Genomic DNA, 23,377 nt, shown 5'->3' with positions numbered 1-23,377 from the left:
TTTGTTTTATAATCACCTTTATCTCCTGTGCTCCAAACTTCCATTTCTAAGTTCTTGGATACCTTAGCAACCCTTAGCAACTGGAGGAGAAAGAAATGGAAGGAGGGCTGTTGCAGGTTGACCGCTTCCAGGACCCATTTCGCTGTGCTAACCAAAGTTTGCAGAAACTTTTCAAGTTAAGAGACAGATGGAAGATTTGCTAAGGGGGGAAGTTAGATCCCAGACCCCTCTCTAATCACTGCTTCATCTTCCACATTCACGACCCACTCGGCAGCACCCATCAAAAGGGAGGAAGAAAGGAGGGATGGAGCGGGGGAGGGAGAGGTGTTTCTAATTCGGAAGAGGAACAGCTCTCCTTAAGAAAGGAAGAGACTGGGCTTCGCTGGCAAATGTGTAAGGAGTTTCTGGCTCACATTGTATAAATATTTTCCTGTAATTTGGGGACTCTTAGACAAGAACTACCTGAAGTGCTTGGCCTTTTCTTTGTCCTTCAATAGCATGAAAATTGGGGCCTCAGGAAGGAAAGAGGTGAGCAAAGAGGCAGTCTGGGAGGGCCACTTAGATATTGCAACTATCTGGGGCTTGGAAGCTGATTGTAGGCCCTCTCTAGGCACAAGTGACAAAGACCTAGTGATGTAGAGCCACTTTAAACTGCTCTCGAGATGGAGAATTCTGGGGTACACCAAAAAGGTCTACAATAAGAGGGAAAGGCTGGGGTTCACCAAAAGCTGCTTTTATTCCCCAGGTTCACAGCATAAGACTCCCCTTTCTCTCATTTCCAGATCTAAACCGTTTTGGAACTGACAGTTGCTGGGGTCACTTTCCACAGCTTTAGTGCCCCCCCCCCCCCCGCGTGAGGCCTTCCAATCTTTTGACCTCACCCCCCCCCCTCGCGCCCCGTTCCCTGGGACCTTTGCACTCCCTCGCTGACTTCTGTGGCCTGCCTCCCAGCCAGGGCAGGAGGCTGCAGAGTCCCACTAGGGCCCTGGAGGCGGCCTCTACGCCTGGTGGGTCTCCTTGGGAAGCGGTGTTTGCGAGCGGGTTTGATTGGAACACGGAGTTGGGAAGTTTCCCAGCGTGAGTTGAGCGCTGACGGATTTGTGATCGGCCATAAAACCGGCGCTTTCAGATTCGTAAATCAATCTCGCTTTTTCTCAGTCTAAACGTTCGCTTTTATCGGCAGCAAGAAAGCGCTCAGCTCGCGCTCGCTCGGGCGCTTGTTTATTTGAACGTGGACATTTCCCAGGATCCGAAGAGTGTGCGCACTTTAACAACCTGGCTGTCTTCTCCTCGCTGTCGCAGGGCCCTCCTTTTTCTTGTCCTTAAATATAATTTCTCTGTTTTAAGGTTTTAAAGATTGACATTTACTCATGTTCCAATGTATTCATTTATAGTCTCCCCTTTCCCTCCCTCTCCCTCTCTCCCTTCCCCTTTTGTCTTTGGAAAGAGAGCATTTTCTTTTTAATGGATTTGTAGCTAGGGACCTTTTAGACTGTTGCCCTCGCAGGAGACGGGAGCAGGCCTACATCAGCACCAGGCTGAATTCAATACCAGTCTGTGTTCAGTATCTGGACAATCAAAGGCGACTACCCTCCCCCCACAGAGTCTGGGTCCCGCCGGCGCCCCCTCCCCGTGGGGCTGGGGCAGGATTCCAGTACTTTCCGCAGGGGTCCTGCTGCCTTGAAACCTCCGTGGAACACGTGGGGGAGACTATTTCTTTGGGGTGTGTTACATGAAAAGGTCCTCAACCTTCTTTGAGTCGCTTTTGGTTCAGACCCTTTTAAACAAACCAGTGGAGGCCCCTCATCCCCCCATCCCCCGGCTCGCCTATCCTTTTGCCTTTATTCTTCCCCATTACACGGATGCCCTGTCCTCCTGGTCGCAGCTATCCCAGAGCTGCTGAAGTAGATAAGGCTGAGAATGCGCAGCACTGGGCTTCTTAGGAATGCCTTTCTATTTCCCTTTGCATCCCCCCCCCCCAACTAAGGACTCAGATTCACTTATAACTTGTGAAGTTTGGGGTTTGTTGGTTTTGTTTATTCTTGTAGGGAAAGAGTCCGTACACGTGCCTCCCCCATGGATATCTCCCAGTCAAATGTTTAAGACTATAAGTATTTCATCCCTGTGTTTTACTCATTGATCAATCTCCATTGTCTGTTGATTGGAAGTCCAGGACACTAACACCTAGGAAATACAGAGCCTAGGCTGCCAGGCAGGCTTCGAAGCTTTTCTTCCAGTTTTGTTCGCTGTTGTTTCAGCTCCCCAGTTACCTTCATTGGTGGATTTCAAAGACTGAGATGGGATTGACAGAGGTAGAGTCTGGGTGTCTACTTCTTTTGTATGGAATCCTTGGACCCTAGATCTTTGTCTCGGTAGCCTATTATCAAATTATCAGCAGCATTTCGTTCCCTAAGGTACTTGTAACAATGCTGCCATGCAAAGTCCCCCTCCAGGTTATCCTGTATCCTCGGAGCTCCAGAATCATCCCCTCACCTTGGGTGTTCCTGACCTTTCAGAGGTATACTACAAAAGATCCAAAGGTGAATCTAAACCCAAAGAAGTCCTACTCTTGCATATAAGGTGGCAAGACTTGCACAGAGTTGTCCTGTTCCGTTGGGTTCCCTTGATACACCGTTGATGAGTTAGACCGGAGTGAGTCCCGCTCAAATAAATACTCCAGGAGTAGGGGACAGAATGGGGTTGGAAGGGGGAATTTCAGTTCTAAAGGATACAAATAGGAAGCTGAGAAAATTCAGGGGCTTGGAGAAGGTCTCTATGCCCACCCCACCCCCACCCTGACGCCCCTGCAGACTGTTCTGCACCTCTAGGAACTAAGCAGAAGCAGGAAGAGAAGGGAGAGAGGAGAGGTGGGCTGTGGGTAAGTGTGTGCCTGTGGGGGTAGGGAACTATAAGCAGAATATGTGTAGATGTGCTTGTGGAAGAGAGACCTTGCTACTATTCCATTGGTGGGTTGGGGGGAACCTATTTTACAGGAAAATTTCTCCTCCTGAAGGGGAAGGTCATAGTGGTCCTTTGAGCCTGAAATCGAAAAACCCCCTTCCCCCTCCCGGTCACGTGATTCATTAAATAATTAATGCCGAGGTTGCAGAATAGATATGTATTCGTCAGGAAAATCGCAGGCTCGGTCTCCCTGTTTCTGACGTCCAATTCAACTGTCCTTTGAAAAACAAGCCTGTACCCTGAGAAAAAGAGAGAGAGAGAGAGAGAGAGAGAGAGAGGGAGAGAGAGAGAGAAAAAAGAAGGGAGGCATCAGTAAAACAGCCCCGCAGCTGGAGCCACACCGCGGGCTGGGGTACTGTAAGTAGAAGGGATTTCTCACTACCTACCGCGCCTTATATGTCCATGTAAATTTATTGTTTGTTATTAATGTTATTGTCGTAAAATGTGACAAATAGCCGTCTTCATTTCCTGTCATTTCTCTTCACAGGATGCTCTGTGTTTATACCCATTGAGGCATTGCATAGAGATTTTAGGAATATTTCTCTCTCTCCTCTCCTCTCCTCTCCTCTCCTCTCCTCTCCTCTCCTCTCCTCTCCAACCTTTCTTTTTCTTGATTTATAGCAATATGGGTGTCAGCTTCTCAGCCAGCATGCCAACCATTGTGTGTGTGCATGTGCACGTGCACGTCTGCATGTGTTTGTGAGTGAGTTGTGTTGTTTATGGCCATGTCTTCGATAAATCATTTCTCACAGAAAATGATGTAGAAGCTGGGCTGGTTCCGTGGCCGGGAGAGAGCCGCTCTTAGAGGCACTTCCTCCCTCTCTGCTCTGCTCCCAGGAGTTGGTTGTTTCAGAGGATTTACAGTAATACATCAGCAGTTAATATGAAAGCTCTATAGCTGGAGGTCTTAAATTACAGCATCTGTGATTATCAATTAAGATGAGATTTGTATAAATTTGGTAAACCAGAAATGCCTCATTGGCATATAAACCCAGTCAAAGATCATGACCTAATAAAAAAATGATATTTGCAAGCCCTATAGAGCCAACATTCCAGGGTTAAATAATGTTGAATTCTGCAGCAGTCCCCTCCAGGAGTTTGGCATCTCCAACTGCAGCCCTGGGTGAATAAACACAACTCTGAAGGCAGAAGGAAGCTGGGGGCAAGAAAGATGGATGCATGGGAAGAAACTATAGGACTTTAAGGGAAAGATTTTTGTTGCTGGGGGACCCAATAGAAAAGCTGTGCAGTTGGTAGGAGACAGGGGGATCCCATTAGAGTAGCAGAGCTTCACTTCAAGGTTTGGTATGCACGGGGTTATTGAGGGTGGAGAAGGAGCTACCTAATTTGGGGAGACAATGGAGGCTGGCAAAGGGTGAAGGGCAGGGAGAGAAGCTGAAAGCCTTGGCTCCCCACCCTCCAGGCTAACAAAACAAGGAAATGAATTCACACCCCAGGAGCCTTCCTTCGACCAACTGTAACAAATAAAGTTTCCTGGGCAGTGAGAGACTCTCCTGTGTGCCCGTGTGTGTGTGCCCCTGTGTGTGTGTGTGTGTGTGTGTGTGTGTGTGTTTGGGGGGCTAAAGTGGTAAAGTGGGAGTTCTCTTAAGTTTTTCCAGAAATGAAATGTTTTAAGAATCAAGTGGTCCTGGAAGGTTGAAGTGTATTCCAGAATATTGGGTGTGTTTCTTTGCCTTAACCCCCAGCCAAAGACTGAGCAATTGGGGTGAAGGTCATGAGTGTGGGATCTGGTAACTTTCTCCTCGTGTTTCATATGGAGGAGAGGTTTCTGGTCAAGAGAAAAGTCATATGTTGCTTCTTCTTCTTCTTCTTCTTCTTCTTCTTCTTCTTCTTCTTCTTCTCCTCCTCCTCCTCCTCCTCCTCCTCCTCCTCCTCCTCCTCCTTCTTTTTCTTCTAGTCAGGGTCCCTCAGTGTAGCCCTGGTTGTCCTGGAACTCACTTTGTAGACCAGGCTGGCCTCTAACTAACAAAAATTTGTTTGTCTCTGCCTCCCACATGCTGAGATTAAAGGCCTGCACCACCACTGTCCTACTCAGATGTAGCTTCTTGGAGAGATCCCAGCACTATGCCCCAAACTTGTGATGGATAGGAAGCAGAGCCTCTGCTAAGTCCAGTTCAGTCTGCTGGGTGCTCCTTCCCTGGCTGGAGTCAGGCCAACTGACTTTACAACCACTATTATCTGTGATATTTAACTCTGCCTGCTAGTGTAAACCTTTGAGCAGGAAAATTAGAGTGTTGCTGTATAGGTGTTAATTATTCATGGCCTCAGCCTCATAGAGTAGCAACACAGGCCCCAGCTCAAGCAGCACCCAGGAGCTTCCTCTACTCTCTGCTTCAGCTAATAGTTGAGTCCTTGGGGCTCTCTTGGCTAGCAGGAGATTTGAGGGTGAAATTTGATTTGAAGAGATTTGGAGTCTGGGTTGAAAGAGATCTTGAGAGAAAGATCAGGCAAAGAACTGAGGGTGGAGGGGTGCAGGGGAGCACCTGGGGTGCAGGGGAGCTCCATCTGCTCTGGATTAAAGGGATTGGGAACAGTCTGGATGCAGAGACAACTCAATAGGGCTAGCAGTTGTGGGAGGGGATGGGAGAAGTATTCCAGAGTTGGGACCCTAAGCCAGCTAGTCCTGTTCTCCACCTGCAAGGAAGTGTTAGGGACCCCGGGGTGAGAAGTGAGCAATTTTACTTTTCCCCTTGGTGTGTGCTCTTACATGTTCATGTGTAAAGATGAAAAAGGTAAATTTACCCTCAGTTGGTACCCCAGAATTTAGGCCAGAATCTTGGGGTCACTAAGCAGGGCTAAGATGTCTCTCCCGCTTTAAATAAGAAGGAAAGAGGGTTCAGGTTGCTTTAGAGGATAAAGAACACAAGTGGGGAAGATGGAGGTTCTGTTTGGGGGACCCGGGTCATAGCTAACAAGAGATTGCAGGCAGACAGTCCTATGAGCCTCCACCCCCATGTTCCCAGCTCCTTCTCTATCCATCTCCCTCTTTTTCTCCTTGCCACCTTTCCCTATGGGATCTGCCCCCCCCCCCTCAACACACACACACACACACACACACACACACACACACACACACACACATTCTTTTCCCCTATGACTTGTCTTTGTCTCCTCTGGCCCTGGGGAAAGGAGGTGGCACTGTTACCCCTTTCCCCCTCCTCCTCCCTCAACTCTCATACAGACTTCCCCAGGAGACAAAGCAAAGACACCATCCCTATTACTGTTATATTTCTGGCCCCTATTAAATGCCCTTGTGCGAGGCCTGGTGCTCCCCATCCAGGCATCTAGGCCTTTCCCCAAATCAGCAAGTTTGAGAAGACTGTGATTTTTTTGTTTGTTTGTTTTGTTTTTTGTATATATATACTTGTTTCATTTAGACCCCAAGCACCCTGTCTCTTCTATCCTGAACCACCACATGCCACCTAGGGACAGAGTAACGTGTAGCTCGGTGGACAGGATTCCTGGAAAGTTGCTGATTTGGTCTTTCCCCCAGCATAGGCTCATGTCCTCTTTCTCTGTACAGCTTGTAGCATCTATCACTATGCCTTTCCCATGCCAGGATGCTGGGCTGCTAATGCTTTAATGACCAGGTGAGTTGGATAGAAAGAGGAGAGAATAAGAATGGAGGGGAGAGAGAAGGGACACAGCAGGTTCTCTCCTGGATAGGAAGTCAAGGCTGACCTCAAGGACAGGGTGGTAGGAAGAGAGGAGACAAAGGCAAGTCATAGGGGAAAGAGAGTGTCCTCCAGGGACCACCTTCCATGACCACACAACACAGTTAGATGAAGAAGAGGGAAGGAAGCCGCTCATCTCGCCCCCTGTCTCTAGAAGACCCGCTCAGAGACAAGAGTATAGGGTCTTCCACAGAGGAAAGGACCCCAAGATAAGGAGGGGGGCCTAAGGAGCAAGCCCAGAAGTGATTCTTGGAGACTTCAGAAGCCCATCCCAGGGTGTCATTCGGATTCACAGAGAAAGGCAGAGGCAGAGTGTGAAAAGACAAAAGGTCTTGTGAGAAAGGGATGGAGACAACAGAGGTGCAGAGACAGACAACACACCACACACACACACACACACACACACACACACACACACACACACACACGGGAACACAGGAGAGGAGAGAAGCAGAGGAAGAGCCTAAACCCTTTGGAGCCCAAACTCCCTCAGACACCATGAGCCTTTCTTCACCCCTTGTACAGGAAGCCTTCTTTCCAGGAAGTTGCTAAAGCTGAGACTGGCTTAGAAACTACTGCCAATAAAGTAGGCCCTTGAAGGCCTTACACCAAGTGGGAAGAATCCGGGGTACCATCTAACATGACAGGGGATGGCCATAATGTCCTGGACACTCTAGTCTCCTCCTCCATTCACCACTGGTATCTTAATCATTGGGATCTTTCCCAAAACAAATGCCTTCCCAGAGGGGAGATTGAAGCAAGGCTCTCAAAACTGGGAAGAAGAATCCTCCTTCCTCAGCTTCTCTTTCCTCCTGTGGATTTGGATTTTGCGTCTTTTTTTTTTTTTAACTCTCTTCCGAAGTCAAGGAGGAGTTGGTTTTAGAGAGCTTTCACCTCCAATTCACACTTCTTTCCTTGACCCTCTAATTTAACAAACGATGCTTCCCTTTCTGATCTCCTCCCTCCCCCATCTTTCAGGAAAGAAAAAGAAAGGGGAAAGTTCCTACCGGCCTAAGGAGCTTTAGAAGCCTCAAAGGAAAATGGGGGGAAAAAAAGAAAAGAAAAAGAGAAAGAAAGCCATTTTTCTGGCTCTTCAGTCCTTTCCAGTACCTCTGTAACCCAGGCTCTCCTTCCTCCATAGTACCCCAACCCCCTCCTGCCCTGCCCAGGACAGTCTCCCTTTCCCTCCCTTCTCCTTCGGGTCGGACATATGGAACCCATTTCGCTGGTGACATTGAAGAGCCGCCGGTGCGCCCGCCTTCCGCCATGGCGCCCCCAGGCCCCCGCGCCTCTCAGTGGCCCTGTCAGTTGCCACTCTTTTTGCCCGGCGACTCGGTCAACTCTCAGGTCGAGTCTCCGCACCGGCCTGGGATTCCCGCAGCCCGGCGCCGGTCTTGGTGGGACCGCGTCCTGCCGCCTCCGGAGCATCCCTGGGCAGGAGGGGTGCGCCGGGCCCTACAGGCGGAACAAAGCCTGGGGCGGGGGCGGGGCGCGGGCTGCCCCCCCCCCCCCCCAGCACGGCAGGGTGCTCCCGGGGCCAAGCGACCAGGATGTGGCCCGTCCAGGCTCATCCCCAGCCGGGACCCAGGGTCCTGGGACTGGCCCTCAGCTCCCGCCTGTCCTCCGCACCCGACCGCCCACCGAGGCCCGTACCCTAGTCCGAGGCCGCACAGGTAAGTGTGCCTTGTTCAGTCCAGCGCCATAGGCCTAGTGGGTGTAGACAGGAGCACACGATGTCCCCTGTCCCCAGTCCGCATCTGAATGCGAGGCAAAGATCAGAGCAACTTAGGTTCAGGGTCCTAGGGTGTAAGGAGAATGTAGAGGAATGTGGAGGTGTACCTGTGGGTAGTCAAGATCGGACCAGGATTTGGGAAACTCTCAGGTTCAGGACAGATAGAGATTTTGGAGGGTTTTTCAGGGGGAGGCGGGAGCCGTGGGTGCTGAGGTTGGGCCTGGCTCCCACAGTCTAGCTGCCACCGCGGTCCAGCCCTTTAGCACCTCGGAGTTATTTGAAGCTGAAATTACAAGGGCTTGAGTTGAGGCTGGGTGTTAAGCTGAGAAGGTAGGAGAGGGCTTGATTTATGGCTTTCGGAGAAGCTGTGTTTACTATCTGCCTGCTCTGGAAACCAAAAACCAAACAGAGCAAAGGCGGGAGAAGCCCTTTTCCTTGGCGGCGTGGGAGTCGATGCCAGGCTGATGCTTTGGGATTCATTTTCTCAGATGTGGGGAGACCCTAGGCACCACCTCTTTACAGGCGAAGGGTGTGGTGCTTCTGTGAGGCGTAAGGAGTTTGCGGGCAGGCTCACACTCGTGGAGATGTGTTTATGTATTGTGGGAGTGGGTCTGCACACTGCGGCATGTATGCCTATGTTTATGTATATGTATATATGCTCCGATTGGGATTTGCTTGGATGTATTACAGTTACATGAAATCAGTTTATGAGTGACACAGGGAGCCAGGAGTGAGACTGCTGTCCTCTGGTCCTACTTTGGGATGGGGTAGCTTTGGTTACCATTCTCTGTCCCCTTAAGTTGTTCGCGAGGTAGTTTCTCTTGCCTGGCCTTTCTTTCTTCTCAAAGTCAAGCAACAAAGCCTGCTCACCCAGGTCTCTGGCTACTGCCCCTCTTTCTCCCCTTATGTACTGCCTGCCCACACCCATTCTGGCTCATCTTCACTTTGAATCTCTAACTTTATAGTGGGATTCTAAGAATTGAGCAAACATGGTTAGGTGAAGGGGTGTGGGGGACATGTGGTAAGGGAAATGAGGGGTTATTGGAGTCTGGCTCTTGGGAGGGTTGGATCCTGCCATTACTGCTCAAAAATTTCCACTCTCTGGATAGGGGGTGGTGGTGGTCAAATGAACACAAAGGTGATCAAAAATAAGGAAACCATGTAGAATGGTGGGGGTGGGGAGAAAAACATTTTGACCCCTAGCTGGTTCCTTCCTTCCGCAGGCCAACTAGTGGCTCCTGTGTTTCTGTCCAGACACGGGCTTTGCCTGCAAATTGTTTTGCATTAAATTTTCTCAGCCACAGAATTATCTTTCCTCGCCTCCAGCTAAACTTGCATTTTTCCACCAGACACTTGGGCCCGGACCAATGAAATCTGAGAGGAAGCGGCTGGGGCCCTAAGTGGCCGTAATTTAATTGATTTTATCATAAATCATCAACTTGATGAAGAACCCGAGGTTTCAGTGAAGTAAATTGATATTAATGGGAGTTTCTTGAAATGCAAACCCAATGCATTGTTGGGGCATCTTGAGCTAGGAAGGTGGCTTCCATGTTTCTCAAGAGCTGGGAGCTCGACCTGGAGCTCAGTGCAGCGTGGAGTGGGTGTGGAGAGAATGAAGCTTTAGAGGCAGCTGCCTGCACATGGATCTCTGGGGGAACACAGCAGAGAAAGGAACTTCGTTGGGATGGGAGCAAATTCTGCCTCTGAGGACAGCCCCCACCCCATTGACCATCATGGAAAGGCTGGTTGTCAACTGAGGGGGAGGGGCTCCAGGGGAAGCTGGTAGGTGTGTGGGCAGAGGTGGGGGTATAGGGTGAGAAGGCCAGGCTGGTACAATGGGCTCATTGATGCCTGGTTAAAAATTACCAGGTTGAAGCCTTTCTCCTCTAATTATACAAATTAATTATTTACTGCTCAGATTGCTGCATCCAAAAATAGCACTTTTGATTTGGTAATGAGGGTGGAAAACAACCCATCCTCCACCCAGAAGAGGAGCAATATTTCTGTGGGGCTAGAGAGGACCAAGACTGGGCTGTGTGCTCAGTGGTAGAAGAATAAACATGTAAATCCCAAGAGGAAGTATTTTGCATTGATAACAATGGCGCTGGCGCATTTATTGTCTGAACTCAGTTTATTATTGCTTGTTGTTACTCATATTTTACATATTTACAGGGGGGCACAGAGTATCACTGATGTTCAGCTTGAAAGAGAACCTTGGAGATCATTTAGTCTAACCCTTCTCCTCCATACAAACATCTTGGATTTAAAGAAGGCCCAAGGAGTGCTCTGTTTCAAGTCACACAGTCAAACAGCAGTGATTAAAGCCTGAGTCTCCTAGTGCTCAAGACTGGGCAAGCATAACTCAAGATCAGCTTATTTCCCACTCTGGGCCTCCCTTTTCTTATCTGATACAATGGCAGAGTTGGACTGGACACCCCAAGTCCTCTCTCCTTCTGTTCTTGGGTACATCTTTGTATCTCCATCCTTTATTAGTTGCTTGGGAGCAACTCCCTGTATGTCCTGGAGTTCTGTGGACATATGACTGGAGAAGTTACTGCAGGATTTGTTTGCAAAAGTCAGAGTTTGTCTCTGCTTGATCCTCTGGAAAAAAAAGTCCTCTCTTTCCAAGAAGTCCCTGTTCTCAACAGAAGGGAAGGGCAGGGTCAAGAGCAATGGTAATAGAAGATTAGGTAGCTGGGTTGAGCTAGGATTGGCATAGGGTTTAAGGAAAATGGGCACTAGCACCACCAAACAAGACTCTTTTTCCTGTTAGATGCTAAGCCAAGGTTGGAGTTGTCTAGAATTCAGTGTGATGGAGTTCTGAGGTTCCTCCCCTTACCCTGCCCAAGACCTGAATTGTGGGTTTACAGTTTAGAATCTGTGAAAACAGGTGCAGTTTCCCCACCTTTGACCCCTGGACATTTAGACCTTCTATATCTGGCAGAGGGCATATGTAGTTGGCCATAGCACCATGCTGACTGTCCTTCCAGGGGGACTAGGACAGAGGCTAGCAAGAGAAAGCTCCTGTTTTGCCTTTGCTCTGTTTTCTTTCTTTTCTTCCAATGGCAGAGGCAGAGGCTAACACTTTGCTGTGTGGAGGGCAATGTCTTGGGGTATTGAGGCTATAAGGAGGGTGGAAGGATTGAGGAGAATTCTGGGATGCCCAGGACAGTAAGGCTTGGAATATGGATTTCTCTGAGACAGGAAGTGGAGACAGTCAGGCAACAACTTCATCTTTATAAATCCCAGGCTCTGGTCAGATAACCCACTCCTCCAAACCTATTTTAAGAGGGAAAGTTATATACATATGACTACCAGACCCAGACTCTAGCTCTGTCCCATTCTGACTTTGGCGTTTTTTATATTTGGAGGCCTTCCACTGATTGGCCATTAGTCCAATGAGTTATTGTCGGCTAAACAGAGGTCACTGGGAGAGAGACATCCAATCTGTCAGGAGAGACCCTGCCAGCCGGCCACAAGAAGTGGTCTGAGCCCTTCAGCCAGTCTTGCCACCGCCTCCCTCCTTCCCCCAGCATCCTCCCCTGGCCATCCAGGATTCACAAGTCACTCCCCCTCTTCCCTCTGCCTCTCCACCCTGCCTACCTTTGTCTTGTCTACACTGGATAGGGGTGGGCTTTGCCAGGACTGAGCTTCTAGATGTCCCTAATTCAGAGATAGATCTTTCATCACCAAAGAGCCTGCCTGCTGCTGCTGCCACTCCAGGTTGTTGTCCTATCATTCAGGTTCAGGGGGCTTCCACAGGCACCCAGTAGACTTCCTAGATCCTTGTGGTTGTTCTGTGTCTTTCTGCCCCCCCCCCCCTCTTATCCTGAGGCAGAGGTGGGGTGATTCAGCCTGGCTTTTCTTTTCTTCTCTCATTGGGGCGGGCTCTCTCTCTCCTCCCTCCTGGAGTTATCATCAGCTTCAGATACCCGCCTTGGGGAAAGAGCTCAGCTCCTCTTCTTCCTATGTTTCTTTGTTCCTTCCCACTCAAGCATTTTTAGAGAGCCAGGGACTAGGGAAACAAATGTCTAGTCTACAAAGCCATCTGCATTCACAATCCCCTCCTTTTACAAAGCTTTAAGCTTTAAAATCTCCATTAATATTTAAGAAGAGAAGGAGATGTGCATGAATTCTGCAGTACTTGGTGGCTGCCACAGACTTGGGAGGCCACACTAGGAAAGAGACTGGGACAGGGAACCCAGACAAGGGTGAGCAAGAAACAAACCGTTAAATGCCGCTGCAGCTCCAGCAGGTCCACAGGGCCAGAGAAGTTTTCTGCTGTTTTAACTGAGTCTGGGATTCTTGGTCACCAGAAGACTGAGAGCAGAAATTGGTTTTAAATGAGCCAGCCCTGTTTGCCCTTACTGAGAAAATTTTTCGTTCTCTCTTTAATGGATTTTTTTTGGGGGGGAGGGTGGGTAGAGATAGTCATGCTGAGGCTCCCAAGGATGGGCAGCCAGTGACTGACCACTCAGATGTTGCCTACAGTGCTCTGCTCCTAGCATGACTGAGTGCCTAGTAGGAGTCGGGGAGGAGAGTGCCAAGCTCTCACTGTCTCTAAGGGGCAGAAAGGAAGTCTGTGAAGGGGGATGCCTTGTCCTGTTTTTTTTTAATATATATACTTATTATTAATTTCTGCCTTTATTAGTTCACATTGGCTATCTGTCTCTCAATTTTTTCATTTCTCCTCTTTTATCTTTTTCTTCTCCCCTCCCACAAAGTTACCAAGTCCTCCGACTCCAGAAGAAAATTGTTCCCTGTTTGTCTGCCTCTAACTAACCCTAAATCACGCCTTCTATTCCACCTGCCTTCTGTCAGACCTCAGAGACTACTCTCAGACCCTCTGAGGTCCTCTACCCCAAGCTCCTTTGTCTCTTAAATTTGAAAAGGCTCCGAACCCACCACTCTCTCACAGCTGCTGGCTGATTCCCCTCTGTACCCTGCCACCTCCCAGCTTCACGGGCAACTCCCTGTAGCCTAGAAGGAAAGTGCCAGTAAGAAGCCAAAGGAGGATCTAACTGTTCCCCAAGTATTTCAAATGGATGCTGTTTTCACAAATTGATCAGGAAACCTCAGATTCAGCTCCTACCCAACTTGGGAGTGCATATTCTCTGGAATTTTCTCCCTGTTCCTGGCTCCCCCCCCCCCCCAATCCTCCTTTTTCCTCTTGACCCTGGATGTTCCTCTTCACCCATGAGGGATGAAGAAGGCTTGGGAAGAGAGGGTCTTTTGCTCACTCTGGAGCAGTTTCCACCCCCACCCCCTCAGTGTAATCCGGACCCCTGCAGTAGCTCCTCTCTGGCCCCCAAAGTGTCTAGGTGACACCTAAGCTCTTTGGTTATTCCTTTAGGCAGAATTGCGCAGTCCTGAAAGTAACCAGCTACTCCTCCCAGTTTCATAATAACCATCCCTAGCCAGTGGTGGAAACTTTCAGGTGAGCTCGAGAGTCTGAAATACATTTTTTTAAAAACTTTTTATTTTAGGGAACTAGAGAAAAAGAGTTGGTTGTCTAAGTTCCCTGAAGCCTCTGGAAGCACCCTTGGCCTGAACTGCTGACCCACCAGACCTAAACTTCTTTGGCATCTCGCCCTCTAGATCTTTTACCAGAGTTGTTGGGTATTGGGACCGTTCTTCAGGAGGCTCCTGGCCTGAGCCCCAACACTTCAACATATTTTTGTTATTGTTGAGACTATTAATAAACAGCAAAATGGCTCCCAACTTCTCCACTTAACCCCTCAACTCCCACCTACTTCCAGCCACCACCTCCCCGAGGAGTCACCAACTCTGGGCAGACAGTAGGATGTCAGGTATCATATCTAGGACGCTGTATGTGACTCCTGTTGCTGAAAGCCACAGGTTCCCTCTGGGTAACAGGCCCCAGGAAACCAATTGCTGCAGCCAATTTGAAGTGATTTGATGGGCTTAGAAATATTGGGGAGGGGTGCTAGAAGCCTGGAGCCACCCCCCCCACCTTCCCACTCCTAGAGAAGAACTTTTGAGTGGGGAAGGGGGTAAGAGAACTAATGCTAGAGCCAGACCAAGCCATCCTCCCTGGGAGGGGAGACAATAGTGGGCCATCTCTCACCTTCGTTTTCCCCAGTCCCATCGCCTGTCCTGGTGTATCCAGATGGGAGAAGGCAAAAACCAAGTGTCCCAACCAGGAATTCTGCTCAGGGTCCTGGCTGGACATGTCTACCCGAAGTCAGAGACCCAGTTTCCAAGCCTTCTGTCCACGTAGAAGAGAGACCCCCGGCAGCCTTCTGTATCATCCCCTAAGCCCGGAGTCAGCAGTAATTCAGCCTGCAAGCACTCCAGCTTGAAGAAATGACCTGTTCTCTTTTTTTCTGTCTCTTGCCTCTACTGCCAATGGCTCTTTCCCCACCCCCTGCCCCAAATTTGCAGACAGCTACATTCTTGGCTCCTGTCTCCCTCCTACGGGCCTCCTCCTTGCCTTTGCCTGCCCTGCTCAAACACACCCTAAGAAAACTTTTAGCTTTTGTAGCCTTCTTTTCTTTGCTTGTGCCAAGAGTCATAAATCTTGCCACGCAGAGCTTAGTTGTAGTAGGGAAACAAACAGGTTTGCTCTGTGTGATAATAATAATCACCATCATCTTCTCTCCTGTCCGCCAGTACCTTTAAGACAAAGCCATTGTGAAGTTTTTCTCATCTTCCCAGGAGTACAAATGTCCTTTTCACCTCCTAGCCCCTTCTGCCAGTCCCGAGGTGAGAATCTTAACAGGAAAGACTCACTGAAGTTCCCAGAGCCCTGCTCCTGACCGGCTGTCTGGAGCTGCAGCTAAACCACAGGGTCTTGCTTTTGTCACCCCTTCAACCCCACTCCCCCTGCAAGATGTTCTGGGCTTTTTAATCATCACTTACCGCTAGTTGTCTGTTCTCAGAAAAAAAAAGAGGGGATGGGAAAAAAAAAGTCTGGCCTTGCCTCCTCCCCCACTGGAGACTGGGTTTGGAGATTTGGGGGCTGGGGGTGGAGGATGTCGAAGAAAGAAGGACCAGGGTCTGGAAGGTTCAGCAAGAGGGTCTGAGACTCAGCCAGCAGACTACTTAAAAAAAAAAAGTCTCTGTGCGCCTACTGTGAATGCGCACAGGAGGGGCACCCAGCGGCCCTGGCCCAGCCAGGCCAGCCTCAGACTAGGTCTCCAGAGGCTACTTCTTGGATTAGCATAATGGTCCAGTATGAGGCCTGGATGGGGGGGGGGGCGCAATCTGTGAACTCCACCAGCTTTCTTTGCATTTTGTTCTCCTTTTCCGCTCTGACCTCGATGTAAAAATTTTATCTGTTTTTAAAACAAAACAAGAGAAGACCACCCTCTACTTTCTTTGCTTTGCACTCTTATTTGGGGGAGGGGTACTCGCCCCCCCCCCAGCGCTCATCACCACAATCACCTTCCCTCCTTATCAGGCATCTATGCTTGCTAAAGGGGGAGAGGTGGGGGGGTGAGCTTGGGTGTGTGTGTCTGTGTCTGTGTGTGTCTGTGGTTTTTTTCCCTGTGCAAAAGCAGAGGCCATTGTTACAGAGAGTAGGGCGTACCAGTCTTATAGGGCAACCACACTGTGGCGGCTTGGCCGAGCTGGAGCCCGGAGCTGGATTTTCGGCGAGCCGAGCCTCCCAGCACCTTTCGGTCTGCTATTTTTTTCCTCCGCTCCCCTACCCCTCCCTCCTGCGCACCCCCCGCTCCAAAGCCGAGTGAATTGAAGCGGACGCCGCACGGCTCCTCTGGCCGGTCTGCCCCTCGGGCTCCCCAGCCGGGGTGGCTTTGGGGAGGGGGGGCGACGCAGCTTTAAACAGTGGTCTTTTTTTTCCTTTGCCTTCAAGGAGGGGAGATTTCTCGCCTGCCGCTCGCGCTGAGGCTCGATGTGAATATATATTATGTCTGCCTGTTCTCCCCTCGTCGGTGGCTAAGGTAAGCTGGACTGAAATAGGCTATCAGTTTGTGAATGGCGGAGAGTATGTCTCAATGATTTATGGCCCATATGACTCCAATCTCGGTTCAAGAAGAGTTCACAAGCTTTAAGCTTCCTTCCACGCAGCGAGTGACTCTCTCTCTCTCTCTCTCTCTCTCCCTCTCCCTCTCTCTCCTCTCTCCCCCTCCCTCCCTCCCTCTCTCTTTCTCTCTTCTCTCTCTCTCTCTCTCTCTCTCTCTCCTTCTCTCCTTTTCTGCTCTTTTTTTCCCCAGAAGCCAGATCTAGGGCTGAATCTCCTCCCCCGTTTGCTAAGAAGAGCTGAACCTTTTTCTTTCCCTTTCTTATTCTTTCAATTTTTCTTCCTTTCATTAATTTTTTAAAAAGTCCTGGAAGGTGGCCTATCCTCTCTCCTGGGGTTTTTCCAGCTATTGTTAACCTTCCCAGCTCTCCCAGGATTGTGCCTGGAAAGGTGGTGTTCTGGAGGGGGGCTTGCCTCCCTTCTCTAGCGAGACTCTGAGGGGGAAGCCGGGAACCACTGTTTCCCTCCCACCCTTCCGAAGAGCCATATGGAGTCTGAATTTTTCCAACATGGAGGCAGGGGAAATAGACATGTTTGACTGGGTAGAGATGTTCCCCACCCCCTCTTCTGGATCCCAGCTCTCAGATCCCCGCGGTCCCTTCCCTTACTGTCCCGTCAGCCGGGCCTCTGCGCCTTCCAGCCAGGAGTCCTGTTGGGCAAAGTCCCGGAGCAGAGTTGCCAAGGCGCCTTTTAATTCGGTTACCTCCAGCGCCAAACTTGCCGCCGCCGGGCTCGGCCCGGGCCCGGCCCGGTGTGCTTGGAACCTGCCGCAGCCAACCAATTCGGCGTCCCGATCGGTTTCTCCTCGCTTCCTTGAGCCTGAGTAGGAGGCTGGTAGCTTCTCTCCAACCACCGAGGCAGCAACGGCCAGACAGCCCGCCTGCCGCGGCAGCTGGAGGCTCTCGGAATCCACAAACCTTCCTGGCCCTGCCTCACCGCCAGCGGAGTCTCCATTCTTTTCTATCACTCACGTCTCTGGCTCCTTCGCTTCCCACACTTGCCTGGCCTCTGTCCTGAAATGGTTTGGGGCTTATTGCTGGGGGAGCGACCGAAATTTCAGGCCCAGGCGTCTAGTCAAATTGCTAGGTTTTTATTTATTATTATTACTACTATGACCATCATCATTATTGCTGTAACAATCACTTAGACTAAATAAAGCCAGGGCCCAGCCAGCTAACCCCCTCCAACGTTTTTATTTCATTCTCTTTTCTATCTATTAATAACAAACTCAACTGATGCCGGTTAATTAATTCTCCCTTTCAGCCAGGGCTGCTCCGAAGCTAATTTTGGTTAAATCATCAGAGGCTAATGGTAATAATAATAAAGGGATTGGGTCAGCCTGGTCAATTGAACTCCAGTCCTCCCTGGAAGGACCTGCTGCTTAGCAGACCCATGTGTATTTCCAGAATCAGAAATTTCTCGGAAACCAATCGGAACTCAGGGCAGCATTAGCTCCCTTTTAAGTATGAATCTGCCGTTCAGAGCAGCGTTGTGTAGGGGAGGGACTCACTCTTCCTGCATTCCTCTCATTTATTTTTACTGATTTATCTTTGGAGTTGACCAGCTGAGCTGAATGATATTTTAAGTTTTTCCAAAAGCACACAGCACAGAAAGGCTCAGTCTGAAGGGTTAAGGGACGTACCACCACCCACTGAGGGCTGGAGAAGATACAGAGAGGAGAGATACAGGCAGAAATCTGGGAAGAAATACAAAATCCCCTGACGAGATTAAGCTTTATTTTTCCGGTGCACTTTTGAAAGGCTGTATTAAAATAGCGACAGTAATTTTATTATTATTTTTTTGATGTTGGGAGCCTCAGTAAACAGCCCCCCTTTCAAACCCAGAGAAGAACAGTGTTCAAATTGTTTTGTGGGTCTTTTTCATCCTGAATAATTTCCCCCATCTCAGTAGAAAATTTCAGCAGTTGCGCAATCTTTCCTTTTTACTTTTTTTTTCCCTGAGAAAGAAAAGAAAACAGACTATTATGGAAAGGTTGGGGGAGAACCAAGCCAAATGGTCGTAGCACCAACCGGTCTTGCCTGGGAAATCTAAACAATCCTGGTCCATTTGGAGGCTCCACAGGGGCCGCAGGCTGCTAGATCCCTGGCTTGCCTGAGCCAAGACTGGAGGTGATGGTACCTGCAGATGGGACATGGATGGATGAAGCCTGGTTCCATGGCTCTGGGGGTTAAAAATCTTCAGGAATTTTCTACCTTAGGCTGTTATGATCTTCCTGGAGGGAAGGGTCCCAGATGAACTTGCTTTTCAGTCTGGCTTGGATCCAAGATCTGCAAGTTCCTTCCAGGTTAGACTTTGCTTAGGTGGAAGGATCTGGAGTGAGGGAGAGAGGGAGGGAGGGAGAGGAGACAGAGAAGTTTCTACACTGGAACGTGGGCCTCCAAGATGCTTTTATTTTGGAGTCTAATAGTGCCCCCTCCCTGGCAGTGCCCTACTCCAGAGTTGGGAGGAGGTGAGCAGATATTGTAGGAGAGGCCAGGGCTGGCACACAAGCAGGAGAGAAGGAAGCAATGGTCCACGAAGCAATTCTATTCCCAAGCATTCCCCCAATGGAGTACAATTCTGATTTTTTTTAAAATCGAAATGAAAGTCGGTGTTTTGTTTTGTTTCCTTTAAAATTAAAGTTGAAGCAAGAAGCATCCATGTCAGGTCAGATACTTGGTCCCAGCGTCTGCTGCAGAAAGACTGGCGAGGAGAGAAGAAAAAAAAAAACCCTATTGATGTCAGTTCCCTTTTTAGTTCCTAAGATGGATTCGAGGCCCAGTCCTCTTCTCCCCCTGTGTCTCTTCTCTCGCCCCGCAGGTCAGCCGCTTGGAACAGACCCGGGAGGAGGGGGGCAGAAAGGGGAGGGGGGTCCGGCGTGTCACGTGACCCCCAGGGGTGCCAATGTCCGGTCGTGAGGGTATCAGGCCCTTGCAAGTTGCCACCCACTGCCCGGGCCTCGCCCAGCGATGCAGAAAGCCACCTACTACGACAACACAGCAGCTGCGCTCTTCGGAGGCTACTCCTCGTACCCTGGCAGCAATGGTTTCGGCTACGACGGGCCTCCCCAGCCCCCCTTCCAGGCCGCTACGCACCTGGAGGGTGACTACCAGCGCTCAGCGTGTTCCCTGCAGTCCCTGGGCAATGCCGCCCCACATGCCAAGAGCAAGGAGCTCAACGGCAGCTGCATGAGGCCCGGCCTGGCCCCAGAGCCCCTGCCCGCCCCGCCGGGCTCACCCCCACCCAGCGCAGCACCTACCAGTACCACTAGCAACAGCAATAACGGGGGAGGGCCCCCCAAAAGCGGCCCCCCCAAGTGCGGTCCCGGCTCCAACTCCACCCTCACCAAACAGATATTCCCTTGGATGAAAGAGTCGAGGCAAACGTCCAAGCTGAAAAACAGCTCCCCCGGCACAGGTACCAGCTCTCTGCCTTCATCGTCAGCTTTTGTCCAGTTCAGGAATGTCACTGTTATTCTAGCACCAACCCCTAGGCGCCCACAAGGCGCCTGGGAACAATATTAGGTGGCTGCCTGGTGGTCCTCCCTCCTCCCGTACCTCCTCTCACCACCTGATGACCTCTGACCCTGCCAAAACCCAGTCCCTCCAGCCATCCTCCTCTTGGGTTTCCAAGAATTTCCAGGAGGTGGGAAGGTTGGCCTCAGAGCCCTTCCCAAGGCCGCATCGCCTGGAGGGCACAGAGTCATCAAGGACAGATTATTATTAAGTATGATTACTGTGGGTATTAATCACCATCGCTCAGGCGGCTTGGGGTCCTGGCCTTCAGCCACCGCAGTCTTTAGTGCCACACTTCCAGGGCCTGCTCACCAGTGTCCAGTCCCCCCAAGGTGTTCTCAGTCACCCATCCTGTAAAGAGGACGGACAGAAGGGGATCATCTCAGACTTGTATTTGGATATATACAGGGGAGGGGTGCGCGCACACGCAAAAATCTAACCCTAAATAAATGGCCACGCAGCTCTGTCTGTGTGACATGATCAAATTTTCATAAGCTGGGGCAGTGAAAGGAGAACAGGTCTCTTAATAAATGCCACTATTATAGAGTGTCCGCTAATGCGACGGGAGGTGGGAGGGGGGTGTTGAGGAGGAGGCGGGGACGGGAAGGGGAGGGTGGCGGGGCTTTCGGAGTCCAGACCTGGATTTATTAAGAAACGATGCATTCAATTTCGGCGTGTTCAGTAATTATCTTTTATTTCATTTTCTCCCCTTCCCGCCCCTCCCCCTCGGGTCCAGCAGAAGGTTGTGGTGGCGGCGGCGGCGGCGGTGGCAGCGGCGGCGGTAGCAGCGGCGGGGGCGGCAGTGGCGGCGGGGGAGGGGACAAGAGCCCCCCGGGGTCAGCGGCGTCCAAGCGGGCGCGGACGGCGTACACAAGCGCGCAGCTGGTTGAGCTGGAGAAAGAGTTCCACTTCAACCGCTACTTGTGCCGGCCGCGCCGCGTGGAGATGGCCAATCTGCTGAACCTCAGCGAGCGCCAGATCAAGATCTGGTTCCAGAACCGCCGCATGAAATACAAGAAAGACCAGAAGGCCAAAGGGCTGGCCTCTTCGTCCGGGGGTCCCTCTCCGGCCGGCAGCCCCCCGCAACCCATGCAGTCCACGGCCGGCTTCATGAACGCCTTACATTCTATGACTCCCAGCTATGACAGCCCGTCCCCACCAGCCTTCGGTAAAGGCCACCAGAATGCCTACGCGCTGCCCTCCAACTACCAGCCCCCTCTCAAGGGTTGCGGCGCCCCACAGAAGTACCCCCCGACCCCGGCGCCCGAGTACGAGCCCCACGTCCTCCAAGCCAACGGGGGCGCCTATGGGACACCCACCATGCAGGGCAGCCCGGTGTATGTGGGCGGGGGTGGCTACGCGGATCCGCTGCCGCCCCCTGCCGGCCCCTCCCTCTACGGCCTCAATCACCTTTCCCATCACCCCTCGGGGAACCTGGACTACAATGGGACGCCCCCTATGGCCCCCAGCCAGCATCACGGACCCTGTGATCCTCACCCCACCTACACAGACCTCTCCTCTCACCACGCGTCTCAGGGTAGAATTCAAGAAGCACCCAAATTGACACACCTGTGATGTGAGGGGCAGGTGTGTGTGGGGGGGGAATCAAGGGCCTGGGAGGTTGTGGAGCTGGTTGTGGGGGCGGTTTGGAGGCCTGTGTGTGTGTTGGGGTTGTTGCAGGTTTCCAGGGACAAGGTAGGCCTTGGGCGCCTCCCCCCCCTTCCCTTGGCCTGAGGCTGTCTTGAAGGCCTCCAAGCCTGGTTCCATCTGCCAGCCCACACCCTTGGAAAGGAATCCACAGCAGGTTGGAGGCGACCACATCTATCCCAGGGCTCCAGCACTACCAAGTTGGAATTTCAGATTGGAGAGGGAGTCGGGTAGAGGGAACCCAGATAGGAAAGCAGGGCAGAGAAGCACATTCAAAATTGATGACTTGGCGTTCATCAACCAACCGACTTACCTTCCATCTCTGTGAGCAATTCCCCCAAATCTTGACTTACTTTTTTTTGGTCTTCCCTTTCATTCTCCTTATGAAAAATAAGAAAACACATTTCAATCTAAGGGCACAAAATGTTTTCCTCCCACTCCCCCAAGCCTCAATTTGCCCCCCATCTATTTGAGGCTTCCTGCCATGCCCACCATGCCTAGCCCCACAATTTTCTGCTCTAAGGACATTCATATCTATACCCCCACCCCTACTGATTACATGTTCCAGAGGGCTCAGGGATGGTGAGAGATCCTGAAAGTTAGAGCTGCCTATAATATAAATATATATATTTTTTTCTTTTAAGAAAAAGTTAAGAGACTAAGGCAGGCAAGTTGTCAGGACTGGAGGTTTGCCACTCTTCGTCTCCTCAGCTCCCACCCCATCCCACACTCTCTCCCTGGAAAGCAATCCACTCGAAGCTCTCCACTTTCCTTTTTCTTCTGTTATTCTCTTGACTTAACGTGAAAACAGGGTATATTTGAACAAACTGTCTGTCCTAGGCAGGGGCTGCAGCTGGGCCTGTGGACCTTGCTCCAGTTCCTGACAGGGCACTCTCTTGTTGCACTTGGAGTTTACATTTTAATGGATATTAAAAAAAAAAAAACAACTGTGAGAGATGTCTGGGCCTGAGGAAGTCCAGCTTCCCTCAAAAAGCGTGTGTTCTAGTGAACATTTTCATATATATTTATTGGTTATAGCCTGTTGAAATATTTTCTTTTTTTGTATTATTTATCCCCCTACATTATGTATTTATATGAGGAACAAAAAAGGAAAAAATGTACTTTTTTAGTATTTACTTGTTATAAAGGATGTTGTGTTTCCTGTCATGTAAAACCAGCTATTTTAGTTTTTATTGTATTCTAGATGAGAGCTGTAGATTTATGTTAAACTTGTACTTATGAGCAATTGTAATTAGTTCTAAAAGGCATGAACTCAGCTCCTAATGGTCACTGTACAGTCCTGAATTTGTAGAGTTAGAGTTAATTCTCTCTTGGAACTTTCTTTATTCTTCTGTAGTTACTTTTTTCCCCCTTAGTTAAAAGGGTTGTCTGTCAAAACAATTCTTGAATAAACTTTCTGTTATCAATTTTATCTTGTCCTGGTGGTCCAATTCAGATCACAGAGAAAAGGTTCCAATTGCCAATATCCCCTAAGAGGGAGGGCATTTTTGTCCACTACTCCGGCCCCTGTCTCCTCTCCAGCTTTTTCTCCTGGTTTGAATTCTGGGTTTTTGACATTCATAGCAGTCTAGACTATTCTGCCAAGTTCTTCAGCTAAGGTTTAAGTAACAAGTTGGGGGAGGGAAGGGAATCTTGGGCTGTCTGCTAGCCTCTTTGCCTCTCTATTTTTGTTTTTGGCCTTTCTTTTTCCTTAGACCACCACCTCCATGCACCCCTCTGCCCACCGCAAACCAAAGCAAAATCTAGCTTATTGCTGCTTCTTCCAGGCAACCTAAACTTCAGGGTTCTCTTCCGGAGCTAC

At 50.2% G+C, this 23,377-nt stretch overlaps 1 protein-coding gene across 1 annotated transcript in view; it reads left to right on the top strand.

Annotated features, from left to right (window-relative positions):
• The window catches only part of Hoxb3 (homeobox B3), a 54,990-nt gene extending 32,021 nt beyond the window's left edge, over positions 1-22,969 (top strand). The window contains exons 3-5 of the mRNA XM_041664959.1: positions 16,226-16,313; positions 19,214-19,810; positions 20,645-22,969. Coding sequence (XP_041520893.1) covers positions 19,363-19,810; positions 20,645-21,483 — 1,287 coding nt within the window. The 5' untranslated portion in view covers positions 16,226-16,313; positions 19,214-19,362 and the 3' untranslated portion in view covers positions 21,484-22,969. The remainder of the gene's footprint in view (positions 1-16,225; positions 16,314-19,213; positions 19,811-20,644) is intronic.
• Positions 22,970-23,377: the final 408 nt, after the last annotated feature.

The sequence above is a fragment of the Microtus oregoni genome, unplaced genomic scaffold, assembly GCF_018167655.1.
Source record: "Microtus oregoni isolate MIOR12 unplaced genomic scaffold, Mior012 000015F_ref0000493, whole genome shotgun sequence".
In the NCBI taxonomy this organism is placed as follows: Eukaryota; Metazoa; Chordata; class Mammalia; order Rodentia; family Cricetidae; genus Microtus; species Microtus oregoni.
Note: the sequence above shows the minus strand (reverse complement) of the source record. Positions and strands in the feature narration are given on the sequence as shown.